We start from the raw sequence: 17710 nt of genomic DNA on the forward strand, positions 1-17710 counted from the left end.
TTAAGCACCCAACTCTTGATTTTGGCTTAGGTCATGATTGAAGGCTTTTGAGACTGAGCCTCACACATCAGGCTCTGTGCTGGGCGGGGAGCCTGCTTAAGATTCTCTCTTGCCCTCTTTGTCTGCTGGGCTCCCCTCCCTCTCTCAAAATAAATAAATACATAAATACATACATACATACATACAAAGCATCAAAAACCAAACACCAAACACCTGTTAAAAACAACAGGAAATGCTTTTACGGCTCCAAATGAAGTAGTTTAAAAGGTACAGAAAGCTGCTCAGGACGGTAAAACCACAAATGATAGCCAGTGCTTGTATCTAAATCAGTCTAGGTCCAGAGACCATGTTCTTAATTTTGTACTATTAACAAACCAGGAAATATAAAAAAATTAAGTTTGAAATTTTGATTTCCGAAAAGTGAGTCCTGATTAGAGAAAACAAAAAATCTATAATACTTCAAATCCTCTATCTCAACTATACTTAGTATTTTCCTAGTCCTATCTTCTATTTCAGTCTAACGTCAAAGAGGCAAACCTTTGGTAGTTTCTCTCGAAGCAGCATCTTTAATCAAGCACATGCTAATGGGTAAAAATTACTCAAATTATCATGGTTAATAGATAAGAGTATCTTTCTAGTTTTTCAAGATCACAGTTCATATCAGAGTCATAAAAATCAATCTGTGGACTCTACAATCCTGAATATGCATTTTTATACTAAAAAATCTAGATAAGATCAACATATGACAGGTATAAATAGCAATGACAAATTAAGCAAATAATCCTGCAAACACACACACACACACACACACAAACCTTACCGCCTGCATGTCATTCAGTTCCTTCTGATGTTTCACTACCATCTGGTTGAATTTCTCTCTTTCTTGGTTGAGTTCCAGTTGTAGCTTTCGATTTTCCTTCTCCTTCTTTCTCAAATCCTGTGTATTAGCTTTCTTTCTATCAATTTTAAAATCTTTCCGATTCATTATTTCTGCCAACTTGTTAACAGCCTATTAAAATATTAATAAAGGTCTATATCATCTAATTATATACTATAATCTAATTATACCTAATTTAAATCTCCACTAAAATATATTTTTCTTTCCTTCAAAATCAGAAAGCAGGACTCTGTGTGTAAGGATAAGAACCTAATGAAGGCTGGGACATGATAACTGGTAGCATGAGTAACTATTACTGTTTTATCTCACTCAAATGTAAGAACCAAATAGGCTTGCAAAAATCCATTTATCATTCAACAATTATCCAGCACTTGTTATAATGTAGGCACTCTGACTGGTACTAGATATAAAAATATACAAGGGCGCCTGGGTGGCACAGTTGGTTGGGCCTCTGACTCTTGGTTTCTGCTCAGGTTGTGATCTCAGTGTAGTGGGATAGAGCCCAGGATCAGGTTCTGCGTTCAGTGCGGAGTCTGCTAGGAATTCTCTCTCTCTAATAAATAAATATATCTTAAAAAAAAAAAAAGAATACACAGTTATGCCCCGAGGTTACATCCATCATCCCTAATCTGGTGGAGGAGCCAGACAAGCAAGCATTATAATAGAGAATGGTGAGTAAAAAGAAAAGAGGCAAAAGGATGCTATGAGAGCAGTACCTAACTGAAACTTGGGAGGTCAGGGATGGCTTCCTGGTGTACCTGCTATGTGTCCACATATGTTTCTTAAAAAGACAAACAGGAGTTGAATAAGCAAAATGAAACCATATTAAAGAGGGGAGTCAGGGACAGCCAAGAATGGCATTACTATCAGATGAAAGATAATAATTTTTTTCTTCTGGACAAGGAGAAAAGTAAGCAGACAGGGAAGCAGACTAGGCCATACTGAGGCCCCTTTGCATGTAAGAGGGAATATAAATGTTAGCTGAGGCTAACCCCCTCTGCCAGAGGAAAGAATATATTCAAAATGAGACAGAAGTCTTAAAAACATTAAGCTACATAAACTAAAACGTAAGTCATGGTATTTTCAGCAATGATGTTAAAAAAAAAAAAAAAGATTTTTTCCATTAAAATAGAAAAAAGGGGACGCCTGGGTAGCTCAGTCTGTTAAGCTGTTCAGCTCAGTTCATGATCCCAGGTTTCTGGGATCAAGTCCCACATCAGGCTCCTTGCTTGGCAGGCAGCCTGCTTTTCTCTCCGCCTCTGCCTGCCACTCTGCCTGCTTGTGCATGCGCTTACTCTCCCTCGCTCTCTGACAAATAAATAAATGAATAAAATCTTAAGAAAACATGCCTTTAAAAGAAAAATAGAAAATAACCTGAGCCACTATCATTTCCATGTAGATTTGGTCCTATCTAGGATGGGGAGTCCATAAATTTTTCAATGCAGTAAAAACTTACTTCACTGAACTCATAATGAGTATTTTCTTTTTACAATAGTAAATCTAACATATTACAAGAAAAAATCAAACACAAAAATGTATTATGAAGAAAGTGAAAAGCTCTTGTGGTATGTATCATCCATCAAAGAGCACCTCTGCTTAAGTCTCTTCTTTCAATCTGCTGGGTGTGTATTTAAATTTTCCCTATGCATATATAAACTGATTACAAATCTAATTAAATTTAAAAACAGAATCATGCTGTACATTCTGTGCTGCAACTTGCTTTTTAAACTTGATTTTAGGGGCGCCTGGGTGGCTCAGTGGGTTCAAGCCTCTGCCTTCAGCTCCGGTTGTAATCCCAGGGTCCTGGGATTGAGCCCCGCATCGGGCTCTCTGCTCAGCAGGGAGCCTGCTTCCTTCTCTCTCCGTCTGCCTCTCTGCCTACTTGTGATCTCTGTCTGTCAAATAAATAAATAAAATCTTTAAAAAAATTTTTGATTTTATATCATACATCATAGGAAATATTTTCCTATGTCATTATGTATTATTTCATTTACTTTTTTTAAAAAAAATGTATTTGACAGAGCGAAAGAGAAGCAGGGGGAGATGCAGAGGGAGAGGGAGAAGCAGACTCTCCACTGAACACGGAGCCTGACATGGTACTTGATCCCAGGAATCTGGGATCATGACCCAAGACGAAGGCAGATGCTTAAGTGACTCAGCCACCCAAGTGCCCCTATTTCATTTATTTTTAATGGCTTCTTTGCATTGCATGGATGTATTATGATTTGTCAATACTATGCTGATGGGTGGTTGGGTTAATTTTACTTTTCACCATTAAAAATGTCATTGCATAATTACATCTGTATATACTTCTTTTGAGCATTTGTGGAGTTTTTAATATAGGATAAATTCCTAATGTGCAATTACTAGGTCAAAGAATATGCACATTAAAACGTGTTAGTCTGTGTTAATCATTCTCATAGTTTACTCCCTCAAAAACTATACAAATAAACTTTCCCCATGTTCTTGCCAAATAGGATTGTATCTAATTTAAATGTGCCCATTTGTCAAAAACATACCTCATTATTACTTTAATTTCTATTTCTTGGCTTACTGTTATGGTTGAGCTTCTTAAAATTCTTTACTGTTTCTTTTTCTTTCAAATGCCCTCCTTTTTTCCACATTAAATTGCCTTTTTAAAATTTGGAGATATTCTTTATATTTATCTGTATTTTCTATAAATATTCTAGTTTTTTTTCTTTCAGCTTATGTTGTTTTGGATTCCAGAGACTTGAATTTTTGTGTAATAAACGTCAAATGTCAATCTTTTTTCTTCATGGTCTCTGTATATAAAGGTACACAGAACTTCCACTGAAGGATTATCAACAGATATTAAGTGCATTTTTGAAAGATTAATCTGGTTGCAACATAAAAAACTGCTGAGATGGAGACCAGGTAAGTGGTAAAGGGGTATTACAAATGTTTAATAAAAAAGTAAAAAAATACTGGGACGCCTGGGTGGCTCAGTCTGTTAAGCATCTGCCTTTGGCTCAGGTCATGATACCAGGGTCTTAGGATTGAGTCCTGCATCAGGGTCCTTGCTCAGTGGGAAGCCTGTTTCTCTTTCTCCCTGATGCTCCCCCTGCTTATACATACTCTCTCTCTCTCTGGTGAATAAATAAATAAAATCTTAAAAAAAAAAAAAGGTAAAAACATTTATTTTATCATAAAATCAACTGAGATACACAATATGTTATGAAGAATTTAAACTACTAGATAACTTAATAAAATGTAAGATATCAAGTTAAATCTGATCTAGCTGCTTCACTAAATACACAGTAAAATGATACAGCCACCCCTATAGTTTATTTATTCCTAGTTCTTCTCTTTTGGCTTCAGTCAAGTGTTTTCACTAAGCTTTCCTACCGTCAATTATAGGTCTTCTGTACAATCTAAAATATGTTTTTACTAGTCAAATGATCAGGAAAGCTACTTTCTTTCTCCTTTATTAAAATTCTAGTTAGTTAACATATAGTGTAGTATTAGTTTCTGGACAGAAATTGATGATTCATCACTTATATTAACTAACCCAGTGCTCATCACAAGTGTCCTCCTTAATGCCTGTCACCCATTTAGCCTACCCCCCCACCTCCTCTCTAGCAACCCTAAGATTGTTCTCTATAGTTAAGAGTCTCTCTTATGGTTTGTGTCCCTCTCTTTTTTTTTTTTCATTCCCCTATATTCATTTGTTTTCTTAAATTATACTCATCAGTGAAATCATGTGGTATTTTGTCTTTCTCTGACTAATTCTGCTTAGCATAATACAGTACAGTTCTCTCCCTGTGGCTGCAAATGGTAAGATTTCATTCTTTCTTTTTTTAAGGCTGACTACTATTCCACCTATCTATCTCACATCTTCTTTCTTAACTCAATTGAAATCCAATTTTCTGAAAAGTCTTCTATATTGAATGAAGAAAGAATATTACATTATTTGTTCCAGTGAAAAGTCTGAACATTATAACCTAAGTTTTAAGAAAAAGTACACAAAAAAATATTAATTTCTGAATATATGATATTCAAATAAAACATTTGGAAAAGGCTAAGAGAGCATGTATACCTGCGTTTTAAGGGTTCTTTCTGTATTGATAATCTTTTCAAAGGCAGCCTTAAGATTACTGATCTCCTCCTCCTTCTTCAATTTATATTCTGTTAATAAATTATATAAAGTGTTATTATATGACATTAAATTGTGTTCCAAATTAACAATGTTCTTTACTTAAATTAGTATATACTACATAACTTTTAGTAACTTCGTAAAGATAATTCTTTTTTGTTCAGCTTTACTGAGCTATAACTGACAAATCTGTAAGATACTTAAGCTGTACAACATGATTTGATACAAGTATACATCATGAAAGGATTCTACCATCAAGTTACTGAACACATCCATCACCTCACATACCATTTTTGGGGCTGAGAACATTTAAGTTCTAAATTATCTTAAGATAATTCTTAAGGCTACAAGAGTTATTTAACATTTGAAAACAAATTTCAAAAACCTAACACACAATATGAATAGCTCAAGATTTACCACTGAACTTGATGAAACATTATGATTAAAAAAGAAAAACAGAAACAAAAAACCTTACGTACCCTCCTCTGCCCTCCTCATTTTATCGGTTATCTCTTCATTTTCTTTTCTTAATACTTCAATATCTTTGGTTAACATGCTGGTTGTTTCTTCAAGCTTAACAAAATACACAAAGGTTTAAGTTACATTCACTTTGCTAGTCTTGTATTTAAAATAATGACCTTAAAAAAAACCAAAAACTGCATTCTCCTTAAATGTGGAGTCAGATACTGCTTTGTTATAAAAATGCCTGGGTTCTGGTTTAACGTAAGTGGATATACTTAAATTCAAATATACTTCATTTAACCTTCATAAGAATCTTGTAGAATAGGTATTATTTCCCTCTTTCTTTCTTTCTTTCTTTTTTTTTTTTTTTTAATAAAAGTAGACTCTACACCCAACATGGGACTCAAATTCACAACTCCAAGATCAAGAGTCACATGATATACTGACTGAGGCAGCCAGGCACCCTGGTATTATTTCTATTTTATAGACGAAGAATCTGAGGATTAAGGTAGTAACGTAAATTGCCAAGACCATGTAACTTCTCAGAGGCAGAGCTAAGCTTTGAACCCAGGACTTCTAATACCAGAACACTTCATGGTAACTTCAAAAGAAAAATCTAACTCCCCTTTCAATCTCCATGATCTATATAGAAAATAGTGTAAATTTCAGGAATAGTAATTGTAGTACTGGTTTTCTGAGATTAATTTGTAGATATCCATAAAGAATTTCTCATCCCAAAACAGTTTCTGAGTTTTATAAAATTGTGGTCACAAAGTCTGTTGCAATGTATTAAGATAATACAACAAATAAATTTAACCCAAGGATTTCTTTACATAAAATATATTAAGATCTATAGCTAGAGGGGCGCCTGGGTGGCTGAGTGGGTTAAAGCCTCTGCTTTTGGCTCAGGTCATGATCCCAGGGTCCTGGGATCGAGCCCCTTACTGGGCTCTCTGCTCAGCAGGATAACTGCTTTCCTTCCTCTCTCTCTCTGACTGCCTCTCTGCCTATTTGTGATCTCTGTCTGTCAAAATAAAAAAAAAAAAAAAAAAAAAGATCTATAGCTAGAAAGAGAAAAACCACATTACACTGAATAAGAATTTCAGTCATTAAAAAATCATTAACAATGGTTTTGGATTATATAAACTATTTTATACATAAGTACAGATTGACCACTCTGTATAAGTCAAAGTAAATACATATGCACACATATTCACCCTAACACTAAGATGTGACCTATTTTGATTTAGATAAATTTCAGTCATAAAACTTACCTGACAATCACACTTACCCGACTAACAGTATGATCTTTATCTGTAATCTCTTGTCTATTTCTGGAAGCAGCTTTCTTGCTTTCTTGGGTTAATTCAAAATACTGTTCTTCTAGAAGCCCTCGAGCCAACTGCTCAGACTCAGCTTTTGTTTCTGCTAGATCCAGCTGAGTAGCAAGAGTTTCCCTGCAATAGATTTATAAGAGAAATGGTTATAAAAAAATTCAGTTATTTTTCCAACTTAATGATATGCTTAAAGAAGACAACTATATTTAAACAATAAGAATTAAGTATTTTATTGCTTAAAATAAAATTCATTATTGAATCCAATGCAAAAATTCTATAAAAGTAATAAATTTAACTTCTAACATTTTGAAAAACTGTACAAGTAAAGAACTCTTTAATCCTGTACCTGCTGTTGTGCTTAACTAAGAAAAGGTAGTAAAGCAATGGCAAGCAGTCTACTTTTGAAAACGAACTTGTTGTGGATTTAGAATGGAAGGTAGCATAGGAGAGAGGAAAAGTAATAGGCTTGTAAACCAGGAGGCCAGACCTTAACCCTTATCATCCCTGTTCTTCACTAATTGGGTAAGGACACGGGGCAAATTTCTTACATTTCCTGGAGCTCAATTTAATCAAACCTGTAAAATGAGAGGGTTAAATGATTTTTGAGATCCTTTCAGTTCTGAAATGTAATGAGATTATGATGACTTATAAATAGATTTGTAAACCACTATAAACTATTCTAGGAATGCTCCTTGGGAATTATACTTTAAAGCTTTTTGGAACTGACATTCAGACCAGGACCAGATCATTCCAGTTTGCTTGCTCTTCCTAAAGAACTTCTGTTCAATAAACTCTCTGAGTCATGACTGTATCTTCCCTATATACAGTAGATACTCAATAAATGTTTGCTAAGTGAATGAATGACTTCCAACTATTTTTACTAAGGGAATGATAAGAATGAAATTTTCTTTTTTTTTTTTTAAAGATTTTATTTATTTATTTGACAGAGATCACAAGTAGGCAGAGAGGCAGGCAGAGAGAGAGGAAGGGAAGCAGGCTCCCTACTGAGCAGAGAGCCCGATGTGGGGCTTGATCCCAGGACCTGAGCTGAAGGCAGAGGCTTTAACCCACTGAGCCACCCAGGCGCCTCAAATGAAATTTTCTTTCTCAAGGTTAAGGAGGGAGACATATACTAACTACAAAAAAAAAAAAAAAGAAGAAGAAAATTATTCATTTGTCCGCATTTACCTAAATGTTTACTATGTGTCAAACACCCCTGTCTGAATTAAGACATATAGTAGTAACAAAGTCTCTGCCCTGAGAAAGCATATATTAATGGGATGAAAGAAGCAATTTAAAAAAGATGAACAGTACATAGCATGCCACAGAGAACAAAATAAAACAAAAAAGGTGGAAGAGGCTATGAATGTGCATTTTATACAGGGTGATCAAGGAGGCCTCTTTGCTAAGAAGACATGTGAGAAGAGATATGAAGGAAGTAAGGGAGTGAGCTATGCAGGTATCTGAAAATACAGGGCTAAGGTGGAAGAAATCTCTAATAACAAATGCCCTAAGTTTGGTCTGAAAGAAGCTTATGTGAGTGAGGTGAGAGATGAAGGAAAGTTGTGAGAAATGAATTGAGAGAAGTGGGGAGAGAGAACAGACCTTGTAAGGCTTTCTATGACAGTATAGGGAACTTTGGCTTTTACTTTGAGTATTTGGTTTTAAAAAGATCATTCTGGCTGCAGTTTTAAGATAAGACTGTTGGGGGACAATGGCAGAAGCAAGGATCTCAGCTAGGAGGCTAATGAAAGTACCAAAACTGGAGACGGTGGCAATATGGATCAGGCTGAAAAATGGTACAAGTGAGAACTGATTAGATTCTGGATATACTTTTTTTTTTTTTAAAGATTTTATTTATTTATTTGACACACAGAGATCACAAGTAGGCAGAGAGGCAGGCAGAGAGAGAGAGGAAGAAGCAGGCCCCCCGTCAAGCAGAGAGCTCGATGCGGGGCTCGATCCCAGGATCCTGGGATCATGACCTGAGCTGAAGGCAGAGGCTTTAACCCACTGGGCCACTCAGGCACTGCTGGATATACTTTTAAATTACAGCTAAATAGGCTTTTTAAATGGACTGCACATAGAGTATAAGAAAAAAAAAGAAGTTTAGGATAATTTCAAGTTTTTTTTTTTATTTAAACAACTGGAAATAATGGAATTGCTAAAATGAAATGGGGGAAAACAGGGAGGAGCAGGTTGGCAAGGTATGGGAATCAGGAGTTTTTTCTGGACATGTTACAAATGAAATGCTTATTAAGCATTCAAGTGGAGTCAAACAGACGGCTGGACATACAAGTCTGGAATTTGGGGAGAATGTGCTTGTACACTGATGCTATTTAAAGCCATGAAGCTGGATGAGAACAAGGAAAGAGTGATCCCTTGGGCCCTCCAAACTTTAAAGGTCTCAGAGAGGGGAAGGGACAAAGGAGCAAAGGAGGTTAAAAGTAGCCAGTTCAGTAAGAAAAAATGCCATGTGATATCACAGAAGCCAACTGAAGAAATTTTGTCAAGAGAGAGTAATCAACTATGTCAACAGCTACTGTTAAATAAGATAAGGACTGAGAATTGACTATTGTCTTTAACTATTAGGAAGTCATCAGTAACCATGGGAAGGGTTATTTTGGTAGCATCTTGAGTGCAGAAGTCTGGAATGAGCTAGAGAGAGAAAGGGAGAAGAGGAACTGAATATAAATGGTATGTCACCTTTCAAAGAAGTCTGCTACAAAAGGAGGCAGAAAAATAGGATGGCAGCTGGAAGTAAAATGCACTTAGAAGATGGCTATTTTTTACAAAGATGTTTAATGTATGTTTACATAACAATGAAAATTACTGTATGAAGGAAAAAAATGAACCCAGGAAAGGTGAGGATTCCTGAAGTCATATTCTTATGTAGGCAGAAAATGGGATCGAGGTGGTTAAAAGCACATTTTGTTTATTTACATCAGTCAAGGAAGGCAGGGTTTATAGCTACAGAGGAAGATAGGTTAGTAGCTATGAGGGTGGGACAGAGCAGAAGTTCTCAACTTCTAGGAAGCAAGGCCGTTTGTTGAGTGTGAGGATGAGGACAGGTTGCTGAAGATCTGAGGAGAAAGCAGAAGATATGAAATAGCTATCTCAAAGTGCAGAGAAGTTAGTATGTTAGGAAAAGATAGGAAGTACTGCCAATGTTAATTAAGTCTATGATCCTCGCGGTAGTTCTGGGCTATTATAACACAAGGTTTGAGATTGACAAATGTACTCCTACCTAGGCTTACTGCTTTGTAGCAAATTCAGGTAAATGTATCTAAGTTATATATAAAATGCCAGAAAACCTATTTATCCCAAATTACAGTTCTATCCCTGGCTATGCATATGTGCAAGAGAAAAAAAAGAAACAATAAGATGGTTCAGGGTAAAACTGTCTGCAGCTATAGCCATTCAACTTCCTTCACAACTCCCCATAAATAAAAGACTTGTCTTTACCAATGCCTAAGGCCAATCTGTCACCTTTATTCTCCTGCCTCCTTAATGAAATCAATTTATTAATGACTCCTTTTTCTTCTAGGTTATAAGATTATAAGCAGGAGCTTTGTTCTTGTTCACTGCAGTACTGAAGTCTCCAGCCCACAGAAAGTGCTCAGAAATTTTGTTTCAGTCAATGAATAGATGTGTAACTTTCCCCACTCTGGTATCTTTCCCATATCTCATTTAAATATGCTCAAATCTCTGCTATCTTTAAAAAGAAATGGCTCTTTTTCAACTTCTCCTCTAGCTATTGTTCTATCTCCTTGCCTCAACAACCATATTTCTTGAATTTTTTAATTTAAGAAATATTTACTGACCATCTACTATGTTCTAGGTACAATTCCAGGTGCTCTATATTTAACAGTGAAACAGAGTTAAGGACAAAACATTTAAAAATTCCTTTCTTTGCTGAGCTTAAGTTATAGCAGAGAGAAAAACAGTAAGTAAAGTAAGTCACCAAATGCTATAATATACTGGGAAGGGAAAAGTGCTACAGAGAAAAACAAAACATGTAAGGAAGTACTAAACTGGGCAGCAAGGTGGGGTGGGGAAGTTTGCACAATTTTAGGAAGGATATTCAGGGAAGGCCCCTCTGAGATGACATTTAGACCTAGGCCTGAAGAGGGTGAAGGAGCATGCCATGTGGATACTCAGAGGAAAAATGTTCCAGGAAGAGGGGAGAGCAAGTCCATAAGCCCTGAGGCAGAAGAGTAACTGATTAGTTTGCTGAACGGTAGGAGGTAAATAGGGCTACTGTCTACGCTTGGTCTCCACTTCTACCCTTACCCTTATATTCATTCTTATTACCATTTAGGAACTGTTCTCAACAAAATAACTAATAACCTTAAATATAATGGACAATTTATTTTTTACCTGACCTTTTTGAGTATTTGGCACTTTAAATCACTTTGTCTTCTTTGAAGTATTCTATTTTCCTAGACTTTGTGATCCTATTCTGTTTTCCCCTTGTATTACTGGTTACTTCTTACATTCCCTTCCTCTGCCCTTTCTTTGGAAGTAAAGGTGCTAGAAGTCTATCATCAGCCTTTACATCTTCTCATCCTACAGTAGGGATTACAGCTTATTACCTGAGAGGGTAAAATGAGTCCACATAAGTGTTCCTCCAGACATACAATTAAAATAAATTTGGGCCAACATTTTACATAAAATTCAGATTTCTGGCTCCTCTTGAAAAATCAGATCTTGTAATATCAATGTTACCATGTGGCAGCAAGTGGTTAAAACTGAGATGAATTCCTCAGTTTGTTATAATACAACTTACACATTGAACATACCCAACTAGCTTCAAATTAGGTAAATGGGTGGTACTGTAAGTTCATGAGTTAATAAACTTTGATGTACATAATCACCTTAACAAATCTCATCTATCTCTGTTTCAGTATATGACAATGACTGTCAAATCAGCTTCAAGTCCTTCCTTATCTTTTCTCTGAGCTCTGAAGCAATTTCAGAACCATTTCTCTTGGGACAACCCACAGGCACTGCCTATAACAGGTCTGAAATGGAAAAAATCGTGTCTCCCCTTGTTTCACAAATTTGGCATTCCTTAACTCAGGGACCAGTGCTACCATCACCCCAACTTCCCTGGTCAAAAACTTGAGAACCCACCTGAAATCTTCCCCAACTTTTGTCCCCACACTCCTAAATCTACAAGTCCTATTGCCTCTACTTCCTATTTTCCCCATGTACTTGCCTCTCCTTTTACTGTCAACTTCCACTATAATTTTACATTTAGATTTTCCAATGGTTACATAATTCAACTTCCTGTATCCGCCAGTTCTGCCTCTAATCCATTCTCCACTTCAAAGAATGAAGCTTTCTAAGACACTACCTTGTCAGTTCCTAGCACTTTGTTATAGACACTTACCTTAATTACATTTGTTTCCTGACTAGATTCTGAAGTACTTGAGGGTAAGAACCATAACTTACTAATGATCATATCACTGGCATGAAGCATAGTACTTACCACACTAGTGGTGATCAGTATATTTCTTTTAAATAGATCAAACAAGGGCAAACTTATCAACCCTATAGAACAATATGGTATGTGGAAGATTGGGTGCTCTCTTTACAGTGAAGGCACACAACATGGGACTGCATACTACACTGCAGACACCATACAAATGATAGGCAATAGACTATAACAGGGGTCTATCACTGTCACAGAGACTAACCAGAAAATGTACCTTTGCTCCTACCTTAGATACCACTAAATATATTAAAGATCTAAGCACTAAGTGCCTATGGTTGTTAACAACACAAAGAAACAATCAGACGGTACAATTATGTATGAGGCAGTCTTCACCCCTGTATAAATCAGACCTGAATATGACTAAGACTCCCAGTTAGGGATGTCCAATTAAGTTTTCTATGAGGATAGAAATGTTCTGTACACCTGTGCTGTCAAATATGGTTGACACTAGCTAAATGTGACTGCTGGCCACCTGAAATGGGGCTAGCACACCTGAAAAACTAAATTTTAAACTTCATTTAAATAAATTTAAATTTTTAAAAATAAGTTTAAATTTAAATGGCTACATAAAATACATAAAATTACATATTATACATACATACATAATACATAAAATTAAATAATAAGTTCAATTTAAATGGCTACATAAAACCAGGGGCTATCATATTGGATAGCACAGTTCTAGATTTAACCATAGATTTGCAGGAAACACAGAACAAGAATGTTCAACTGTGGAAATGGAATCAATAAAATCAGTGCAACTGAGGAAAATTACACAGGAAAAATGACCCAGTTCCATCAACAAATAAGTGTTACGATAGTGATTATTTAGTGGTGGGGGAAGAAGAGGCAATACAGTGGGCTTTTAAAGTGGATAGCAAGGTTCTCTTTCATGGGTGGTAATTATAATAACATTTGTCATATAATTTATAGATCTGTGCATGTTACAATATTTAATGTATTTTTGGTTTCAGCAATAAAATGATTAAATTTTTAAAATTTCTACATGAAAAGAGAATATAAAAATGTCAGAAAACTAGTTTTAATATCTGTTCCACCTAGCTATAAGAAGTTGTTATACTTAAATAGCTTTAGGTCTTCTTCTAAGGCCCTAAGCAGATATGCAATGGAACTTAACCTGCCTAATAACTAAAAGGGAGACCCTAAGTACCTTTACATAGCATAAAAGAAGGACTTACAAGTACAGCATGAACTATTTAAATACAAATAGATGTTTAAAGATTGAGAGACCCTTGAAAACAATTTAATGTTTAGAGTTTACCAAATCTCTGTACAATTACCATAGCGTTAATGTAGGACTTCTTCACCATAAAGAGAAAAATCAGTCTAAATTTAGTTTGATTTGTTCAGAATTAGCCTAATGAGATTTGCTGTATCATTCCCATCAGAATAATGGCAAATCTACTCTCTATTTTTAAACTTAAAGAATGCTATGATGTAATAGTGATTCTTGTTCTAAAGAAAAATGGATAGACATACTTTTCACTTTGTAGTTCTTGAATTTTCTTTAAACTTTCTCTGTTTTTTTCTTCAATTTCTTCTTTAAGTTCCTTTACCTGGGTTTTATAAAGTGTCTGCAAAATAAGTGATTGGGAGAAAGAAATGTTTATGAGGAGTTTAAAAAGTTTGGTAGTTTCTTATAAAGTTAAACAACATACAATCCAACAATTCTATTCCCAAGTATTTACCCAAGACAAATGCAAGCATATATCCACACAAAATCTTGTACATGAATTTTCACTGCAGCCTTATCACAAATTGTAAACAATCAGGTTCATCAACAGATGAATTTTAAAAATTGTGGAGTATCCATACTGAATGATAAAAAGGAATGACCTGCTGATACAAATTACATAATACACCTAAAAAATATTTTGCTGAGTGAAAAAAAAAAAAAAAAAACAGGTGCTAAAGACTATATACTGCATGATTCCATGTATGTGGAATTCTGGAGCAGGTAAAAATAGTCAATTGTGACAGAAAGCAAAATCAGTGGTTACCTGAAAATAGAGGTAAGTGGGGAAGAGCGACTGCAAAGGGCCACTGGGAATTTGTGGTGAAAGAAGGTTTTACATGTTCATTTTGGTGGTTGTCACATAGTATACACATTTGTCAAAACATACACTTTAAATTGCTACGAGTAACTGTATAGAAATTATATCTCAAGGACATTAAATATTATATTGATTTGGGAAAACATTATAAAGAAACTTAGGAAGCACTATTCATTTAAAAGTTATATCAATTCTTAAAGTGAATAATGTTAGAAAAACCACTTCTCTTTTTGGGTAGGTGGGATTGAGTGGGCGGTTGAGAGACATGAACAAAATACCAAAACAAGATTCATCAAACATTCCGCTAACAAGTAATACATACTTATTATAGAACAATGGTCCTTATAAAATTCATTCAGCTTTTGCCAACTCCAACAACAAATATTTAACAGATATGAGGGAGCATTAGACCCATGTTCTGTTAAGGTGCTGTGATTATAAAGGGAACTTCCAGTTCTGCAGTCTTTTTTTGTAAACTATCCTTTTTCATATATAAGATAAGGAAAAAAAATAGTAAGGACCAGCAAATAGCTATGGAGAATTACTTTTAAACTGTGAACTTACTTATCCCTCTAAGAAATAGCACTTCTCTAGGAGAAAAGTACAAATTTTTCAATGGGAATGTAAATAAAAGAGGTATTAGATTATTCTGTGAAAGTATATGGACAAGAAAGTGTGCATGGTATTACACACCACTGCAGAAGTGGTCTTTGAACAAGTAAGATTAATCTCTACCCAAGGAAAAATTTTTCAGTAATACCAAATTTTTTTATAATTTAAAAACATATTTCAGTGATAGTCTAACAAGTCAAGAAACAGGCAAAAAACAGAAAGTCAGTCACCATGTTTTTATTTAGGACAGGAGCAGAGTACACCATGAAGCTCTGAACATGTGAAAAGTTCTATAGAGCTCTACTAGTGTTCAGTTTCTTTGTTAAGGAAATAATTATTTCCAATATTGTTCAGTTGGTTTCTAGGACATGTTCACCAATACAACTCAAACTCTCTCACTTAACTGCACTAAGACTTGTAGAAAAGGCAGCTGCCAGGGTTAATAGTAATGGAGAAGCTAGGTAAATGTTAAGTTGAAATGGTGGAGTATAAACTTGGCAACCAAAAGAAATAAAAAATGCAGAAGCTTTAATAAAATCTCAAAGCACTGGCTATAAATGTTAAAGTAGTAGTGAAAATAAGCTGCAGCCAATAAGAGTTAGAACGACTTCTACAGAGGAAAAAGCAAAACAGATACATGAAGTGCATACAGGGAGCTAAAACAAGACCAAAGCTGTTGAGCATTAACTCTACCTATAACTGTATGCAGTTATACCTACAAATGTAACATGCATACATGAACCATGCATGAAAATACTGACACTCCAACCACCCCTTAATGAAGTCTTATATATAGCTTTAGTTTGAAGCAATTCTAGAAATATTTCACAAAAATGGTAATTTCTTTACAACTTACACAGACCATGAACTCAGATTCAGAAATGAAATGTAGAGATGGGGAGATTAAAAGGGGGAGAAAACCAGTTCATGGTCATTTGAAAAAATGTCACAATTCACATTAAAAATCTTAATATCTTGTTTCAAGTGAAGTGTTAAAAATGATTCTTACCGAGAAATATTGCTCAGCTTCAAGCTGATCTTGTAGCTCCCGCATCTGTCCTTCATTTCCTCTATACTGTCTTCAGGTAAAAGAGAAAACAGTAAATGAGTGCTATTTACATTGGGCTTTATATTATTCTCTATTAATTAAAGTTGCTAAAAATAAAAATGTTTACTAAAATGACCTTTGCTTTTTAAAAACTGTATTTTCTTACAAAGTATTACTTTTATGATTCTATTTGTCAGATCATGCTGTCTGGTTCCATTTTGTTCCTTATAAAGTGATACCATGCAAAGTAGAGGAAACTGTTTTCTACTGAAGGTGACTTTTAAGAGAATGTTAATTGTGGATTAATCCAAGTTGCAACAATAAAAATGATACTTCTATAAAAATGATAAATTTTTATAGAGAAAAGCATTCTTAGAATATATTTTATTTTAATTTTAGAAGATTTTATTTCTTTATTTGTCAGAAAGAGAGACAGAGCACAAGCAGGGGGAGATGCAGGCAGAGGGGGAAGCAGGCTCCCTATTGTGTAAGGAGCTCAACCCGGGACTCGATCCCAGAACCCTGGGATCATGACCGGAGCTGAAGGCAGAAGTTTAATTGACTGAGTCACCCAGGTGTCCTTTAGGGATACATTTTAAGTGTCTTATGTAGTGAAGTAAGCAAATAAAAAGAGGGGACATGAAAATATTTAATAAATATTAATAATATTACATATGCTATGCATTACATATACATATAGTACTATACATGATATCCAAAAAAGCACGGGGATGGGGCTGGAAATGAAAAACCAGGTAAGGAATAAGAAAGGAGGCAAGAACAATAACTGATAAAGGAGAAGGAACACAGACACATCTACATATATATAATACACACGTGAACATGATTTACTCAGAAACAGATAAGACAGTTATCTGTTACCTGACAATGCAACCCACAGATATACACTGCCAAGGATAAACAATTGTGTCTGTATCTGCTAGGTTTTCATATTAGACAGCAATAGCTTTGTATCTACCAAGGCATATGGTTGATAAAAGGACATAATAAATGTTCACTGAATGGTGAGTGAAAGTTATTTTGGGAGAACTATAAAACACATTACACAAAAATGATGGCTCTAAAAGGCAGAAAAGAATTTCGCCAAAATAAATGCAACAAAACAAAACACGACAATTTTATTCAAGCATTACTATGTTGTAAATGAAGGTGTCAAAGGAAGATATTTTAATAGAAACCCAAAGGAAATAAAAACACATGACTTGGCATAAGATACACACATCTTTGACATTAAATTTCTGAAGGATGTCTTTATACAAATTCTGCAAGCAATAATGACACCTTGCTTTGTCTCCACTTCAAGTAAGCGAACGAACACATCATATCGCAGAGTGGAAGAAAAAAGGTACTTTGCATTCGGAGATGAACCGAAGGAACAAAAAGAGACAGATACAGGGTCATCATGTCTAACTCTAGCTTCTAGAATAAAGAAACACTGAACATTTCCCATAAGGTACTGAACCCTGTCCCTGATTTTTGTAATTCAAGTGTCAACAAACATGTCTAGTAGGTATGAAAATCATATGCCAAATCTGTAGCTTTTGGTTTTATGGTAAAGTCATTAAGTAGTCTTGATAATCTCCTTTTTTCTCCTTTTAACGATCTCTACTCTAAATGAATTTTTCTGAAGTCTTCCTTTCACA

At 35.1% G+C, this 17710-nt stretch overlaps 1 protein-coding gene across 3 annotated transcripts in view; it reads right to left on the reverse strand.

Moving 5' to 3' along the window:
* ROCK1 (Rho associated coiled-coil containing protein kinase 1) overlaps positions 1-17710 on the reverse strand; it is a 148404-nt gene that overhangs the window by 15509 nt on the left and 115185 nt on the right. For all 3 annotated transcript variants that reach the window (XM_059409313.1, XM_059409314.1, XM_059409311.1), the window contains exons 21-26: positions 16008-16077; positions 13812-13906; positions 6766-6931; positions 5492-5585; positions 4956-5044; positions 821-1009 (exon numbers count right to left, since the gene is read on the reverse strand). In XM_059409313.1, the coding sequence (XP_059265296.1) occupies positions 821-1009; positions 4956-5044; positions 5492-5585; positions 6766-6931; positions 13812-13906; positions 16008-16077 (703 nt within the window). The remainder of the gene's footprint in view (positions 1-820; positions 1010-4955; positions 5045-5491; positions 5586-6765; positions 6932-13811; positions 13907-16007; positions 16078-17710) is intronic.

This window comes from Mustela nigripes, chromosome 8, assembly GCF_022355385.1.
Source record: "Mustela nigripes isolate SB6536 chromosome 8, MUSNIG.SB6536, whole genome shotgun sequence".
NCBI lineage: Eukaryota > Metazoa > Chordata > Mammalia > Carnivora > Mustelidae > Mustela > Mustela nigripes.